This window comes from Dysidea avara, chromosome 2, assembly GCF_963678975.1.
Source record: "Dysidea avara chromosome 2, odDysAvar1.4, whole genome shotgun sequence".
In the NCBI taxonomy this organism is placed as follows: Eukaryota; Metazoa; Porifera; class Demospongiae; order Dictyoceratida; family Dysideidae; genus Dysidea; species Dysidea avara.
In genome coordinates this window covers 42,980,196-42,986,514 of record NC_089273.1, presented here as the reverse complement: position 1 = coordinate 42,986,514, position 6,319 = coordinate 42,980,196, and the positions used below count along the sequence as shown (strand labels likewise).

Here is a 6,319-nt window from a genome sequence, read left to right as displayed (position 1 = left end):
TCTTACTCACAAGAGCTGATAAAACTGCATAGATAATTGTTTGCATAACTATATATTATTGCTTGCTGAAAAATCACCTACGTAAGTATAGCAATGTTTTGATTGCAGTACAGAGAACACATTGAAACATTTAAACTTTTTTCTCAATAAAATTAGCCAGCAGGAGATTAGAACTTGCATCTGCATGGTTTCATTTGCAGTCAAATTAACTATGCCAAAAGTTCTTTATTTACACAACATATCTTACAATAATCTGACATTTTTAATAATCAATATTGTGACATTTTTACACAATTTCCTTATTCCCATGAGCGTCTGATTAGAGAGGCTTCATTGTATTATACTGAATACGAGTCAGTACTCATATTTGTTTAGGAAAGAATGGCAATTAGATGTGAAACTATATCATACCTTTAAAATTGCTTGCTATGGTCTCTTAAATCTCTTAATTGATGCAATTATAATAGCTGTCAACAACTCTCTTATATTGAGAAGCATGTGTGTAGTTAGCAGTGTGCCATACGTAGCTAGCTAGCTATATATACAAGTCACAGCAATAATGACTACCCTTCACCAAATGTATTTACTATATAAAGTATAAATTATAAAGAACCTTTAGTCACAGCTTCATAGTTAAGCTACACTGCCTCAAGAACACTGTGACTGCTCCATTAGAGTATCTCGATCTTGTATGCAGTTTTTCTTGAGAGGGATGATGGAATGGGAAGTGGGAAAGGGGGAACATGCCCGTTTTACCTTTCCCTCCCCCCTCCCAGGATCCGCCACTGAAAAGCACAGCACATGCAGAAATAGCAAGGAGACTAATAAACAAATAAAGCACACACAAACAAACTAGATGATCCAATATACAATTACATTCCAAAAAGATTCAACTGATTATTCACAAGTCAAACTATGGATTGCCATGTATGTGCTTTTGGAAAAGCATTTACTTTTTCATGTCCGGTAATGGCAATGGTATAAACGGTTTGCTGAGATTTTTTCAATTTAGTGGCCACACCAGTGCATGGTAGCTATAAAGTACACTATGATTCAGCTAAGACGAAATCTTTAGCCACGCTGTTAAGTGTATATATAGGACCAGGTAGTATACTTGTGCTGCAAAGCCTTAAAATCTTTAGAAAGTTTAAATTGAAGTTTAGATCACGTTATCATACAACCCACGCACACGAATTACTCCAGATTTTCGACGGAAGTTTTCAAAAAAAAATTGGATGAGGTAGCTAGGTAGCAGGATATCCTGTAGCCCACGCATACAATGCAAACACTAAGTATAAAAAGCGTGGAACATTAGACAAAATCATGAGTACAAACTGCAGCTTAACTGAAAACTTCTGGATTCATTAGCTATCGTGGGAATATCAATTGAAGGCTTAACTATTTCTCTCGTCAACTGAAGCTAGCTACTAGGTGAGTGCTACATATGTATATGGGTCAGTCTCATTAGGCATATAGGCCATCTCTACTAATTACAGCCTCACAAATTATGCGCTAATGTGAAAAGCTAACTATACAATACATGTGAAATGACATCAATTATCAACCACATACACTGTAAAGTTTTAATAAATAAATAACTAAATAACACTTAGTCTATCTCTTACATATTGAGTGTTACAGCAGCTATTTCAACTTATTTTTGTACACTGTAGTTAAAATGCAAAGTGGTCAAGTTTCTTTCATGGCCATTGCCTTGCTATGTCTGTTGGGGCAGGAGGCTTATGGTCAAATACCAAGAGCATGCAGTGATGTTACAAGTCTAGAAAACTTGGAGTGTTGTCCAACTACAAGTGATGGTGTGTGTGGACAGGATGCTGGTAGGGGACAGTGTACTGATTTGAACTTGCCTGGATATGACATAAACAGTGCTGATGTGCGTCGCAATTGGCCTCACTACTTCACCAAGGTTAGTACTGATACTTAAAAGATCCTATGCATGACTCTACTATAATGGACTGTTATTATAATAATTGTACAATTGCTAGTTGTACTGACATGTATATTATTGTGGTTTCTCTTCACAGGTCTGTAAGTGCAATGGAAATTATGCGGGATATGACTGTAGTCGGTGTAAGTTTGGTCACTATGGACCTGATTGCTCTGAGTCACAAGTTCTTCCCCGACGACCACTTGCTACCTACACTGATAGTGACTGGGCTGAATTCATTGATACCATTGTTCAGTCACGTTCGTTTGACTCAGGGTACGTGGCTGTATTAGAAGAGGCAGTTCCAGGAACCACAAATCTCCACATGAGTAATGTATCACTTTATAATTTGTTTGTGTGGCTTCACCACTTTGCTTCAAAAGATTCTGCTACACCAGGTAATGCAAATAAGTATGTAGTAAGCATCCATTGTATCTGCATGCAGTGATACGTGCGCATGTGTATATGATGTAATTTGATGGCTCAAAACTTGAATTATGGTCACATACATTTCTGCACTTGTTAATTGACTTTTAAATCCTAATATATATATACTTACATACATCAATGTCATATTACATTTTAGACGTATCAATTCGTTTGGATTATGCTCATGCCGGACCTGCATTCACAACTTGGCACAAATACTTTCACTTGTTGTTTGAGTGGGAAATACAACACATGTTAAAGAGCATGGGACACTTGGACTATCACACTTTCAGGCTACCTTACTGGGACTGGCGAATTGAAATTCAAAGATCTACTGGAATACTGTCAGATGATCTCTTTACTGAAAAGAGGCTTGGGGCAACAAGGAATGTCAGTGGTTTTCCTCGTGTATTTGGAGATATTGTTGGTGATGGATGGAACACAATATGTTGGCAAAAATTCTTTCAGATTTGTGATCCAAATGTTAACACTGGTCCCCTTCAACGTTGCCCATTCACAGGAAATAACCCTTGCAGTAGCAACAATCCTGACTGGCCTACAAGTCGACAAGTAAATCTTGCCATGACTTTTAGAACATACGAAAGACCACCTTATAATTTTCTATCACGAAGAAACTATCGAAGTTTTGTTGATGCTGATGTTAACTTTAATATACGTAGGTGCCGTAAAGACAGAATGTGTTTTTGTTCTCCCACTTTTGACCCTGAATGTTCCCTCACAAAGTCAAATGGCTCGAGATTGATTGCACTTAAACAACAAATGCATGGAACGGTAAGTACTGCATGATTTTGTCATTGTGTGTTTTATAATATCACTTTTCTTGTTTAGGTTCATACCATTACTGGGGCAGGTGATCTTGCCACAAATCTTCCACTTGATAAGAGAGGACAAATGGATGATGTGGTGTCATCACCAAATGATCCTCTTTTCATGCCTCACCATGTCATGGTAGATTGTATGTTTGATGAATGGCTGGAGCGACACCCTGATGCAGAGTATCCTAATGATATACCAGTAACTGTTCCCACCATAGGACATCAGCATGATGACTTTATGGTTCCATTTTTCCCACTCAGTACCAACGTTGACATGTTCACACGGTCTCGTAATTTTGGATACTATTGTGACCTACCAAACATCATATAACTATGTGACTAATAATGAAAGACATTTTTATCCAACTAAACACTGTTGATAACAGGAGTTTTATGGCAGCATTGATTGTAACTTATTTTTACTTACTTTCTATGAACAGTAGCAACATTGTGTTTTAGTACATAATTCCAGACTCACCAATGAAATTACTGTAACAGTATAATAGATGTAATTCTAGAATTGATTGTATAGATACATGGTATAAATGTTACTATTAATTTTTGCATTATGTTTTTAATTATTTTTGTGTTAAAAATTTACATGAACCACACTTTTAAGAAACGAATGCTTCCAGGAATCACATACAACATTTAAAACTGGTGTAAACAACTAAAACATGGGAATAGAGATCATTGAAAAACAAGAGTCAAATAAGTTGCGTAGCATGTTAAACACTCACAGATCTCTATTTGGACTCAATGGATATGGCAAGCAGGAAGTGTGCAACACACAATCTTAACTATATTATTGTAACTGCATGGGATCTGTAAAAGAGTCTTATAACGTTTCCAATTTTCCATGTTTCAACATTGATTATTCATAGCTACCTGTTCATAATGTTTACTTTAGCTGATCACTATAAATTTGCACTAAACAATAGTGGGATATTAGGGATATAATGTCAAGCAGGTGTATATCTTGTTTACAAGTCAAGTTCTGGGTTGCCATTAAGGCTTACAATGTTAACAGTGCCGTTGTGTAGAATAGAACAACCATAAAAACTGAAAAAGCTGTGCTTCTCTTTTACTAATTGACAAAAATATCTTTAAACAATTCTTAGCAAGTACCATACATGTCTATATTGAGTAATGGCTACACTTGTAGGAAAGGAAGTATCTTAAACAATTAAACATGCATCATATCTTAATAGCAACACAGAAGATTAATTATTATAGGTTTATTGTACTAATTTAGTTGACATAACTGTTATTCAGATACAAACACTGAATTAGGTCATTGGATGCTGCTCAGTTTTCTTTTTCAACGGTTTAAAAGATTAAAGTCTAAAGTCTAATGATCACAAGGACTCAGTCAATAAGAGGCTTTACAAGGAGTGTCTAAGCTTAGGAATCTAAAGATTACGAATAATAGAAAAATCATTAAAAAACTGAAAAACCTGTCCTTTGTACAAAAATTTATCTAACTTCCCTAAAGAATTGTTACAAGTGCCACAAATACTTGAATGTATAGTTAATCTTGAGTAACGGCTTCAATTGTTTCATGGTGGGGTGTAGTTTGTGCCCAGATTCCCTGTTTTGGCAATTTCAGTTACAAATGTTATAACTATAACATAATCTTCTCCTAGTTTCTATGGCCGAGGATATAATATTATGTACCTGTAAGTTTATTTTGACAAATGTCAGCTATGATAAAACAATAATAAAAAGGAAGCTGTACGAATGCTACTTGGTAGGATAATTAATCATGATCTTTAGAGATTTACAGTGACCAGTACTGAATATCTGACAGCAATTTGTGCTGCAGCCTTTGGATTACCATATACCATCCATGATATACTGTAGCCCTGACTGTACAGTAAACTTATGCCTTTGATGCTGAATTAGTACAATATTCAGCTAGAAATATTTTATATTCTACTATTATGATATGATGCATGTTTGATTGTTTAGGACACATCCTTTTCTACCACAGAACAAGTGAAGTCCTTATTCAATATTGATTTAATAATTATCCTATCATTTATGTCACTAGCGAATTCTTTAAGGACGTTAGATATAATTTCATCTATTTTGGTGATTGATACATTTTTTAATCTTTAGACTCTTATATAGCTATGTAGACTCATTGTAAAGCCTCCTAAACTCTTTGTAATCTTTAGACTCTAATCATTTAAATTCTTGAAGATAAAAATCTAGTGTGCTAATTGCCTCAAGAGTTGTTCATATCCCACACAAACGAACATGTGGAAAGAAAGCCATCAAAATTAATGATATCATATTATCCTCACTCACTTATTGCAAAGTCATGATGTCAGAACAATTATTTACACAATTAATTAAGGTAGCCAGGATAGTAGAATAGTCTATACGTTAATACGAGTATCCATTTCTTTAGCATTAGGAAACCAGACCAGTGGCAATTAGATATCATTTCTTTTTAATTTGCCTATCATGGATATACTCCAAATCACTTGATGCAATTTTTTCAGTAGCCATTTGTGGTTTCCAAAAGGCCCTCATAGCTATATAGGAGGATGTGTATAGCTAGCAGTGAATCATATATACGAATCAATACCTACGTAGCTCATCATAACATGCCATATCTACTAGTGCTGGGCGATATAGATTTTTCTTATGTCATATGTCATGGCAAAATTTATTCACGATATGAATATATGTCACGATATATATATATATATATATCTTCCTCTCTTTCGCATTTTACTTGGTAACCTAATACTTTGTAACTCTGTGGATACAATCAGATTGTGATAAATGTTTTGCAAGTTTGTACCACAGTTCTAATTATGGACCCGCCTATTATGCTGGCATAATTATGAGCATAATAGGTGCCTGAAAGCATTGAGCATAATGCTATAATAATAGGTAGAATATTTGTGTAATAGTATGAATTCTAGCTTATTAAAATAGTTATCACAGAAAGATCGATATACTCTAATAGAACAATCACATAGCTGACTGTTCTATTACAGTATATCGATCTTTTCTGTGATATGCATTTTGACAAGTATGTTAAGTGCTTCAGCCACTTATCATTTATCCATAAACTGTAAATTATTAGCAG

The 6,319-nt window shown here is 34.9% G+C and overlaps 1 protein-coding gene across 1 annotated transcript; it reads left to right on the top strand.

Moving 5' to 3' along the window:
* The first annotated feature begins 1,331 nt into the window (after nt 1-1,331).
* LOC136247393 (tyrosinase-like) lies at nt 1,332-3,850 on the top strand. Its single transcript, XM_066039073.1, has 5 exons — nt 1,332-1,431; nt 1,674-1,927; nt 2,046-2,346; nt 2,535-3,169; nt 3,227-3,850. Exons 2-5 carry the CDS (start codon nt 1,679-1,681, stop codon nt 3,542-3,544), a joined length of 1,503 nt encoding a protein of 500 aa, XP_065895145.1. The 5' UTR covers nt 1,332-1,431; nt 1,674-1,678; the 3' UTR covers nt 3,545-3,850.
* Nucleotides 3,851-6,319: the final 2,469 nt, after the last annotated feature.

Coding starts and splice junctions, on each gene's coding strand:
- LOC136247393 (XM_066039073.1), top strand. CDS start 1,679: ATGCAAAGTGGTCAAGTTTCTTTCATGGCCATTGCCTTGCTATGTCTG. Junction 1,928..2,045: donor GGCCTCACTACTTCACCAAG/GTTAGTACTGAT, acceptor TTCTCTTCACAG/GTCTGTAAGTGCAATGGAAA. Junction 3,170..3,226: donor AACAACAAATGCATGGAACG/GTAAGTACTGCA, acceptor TTTCTTGTTTAG/GTTCATACCATTACTGGGGC.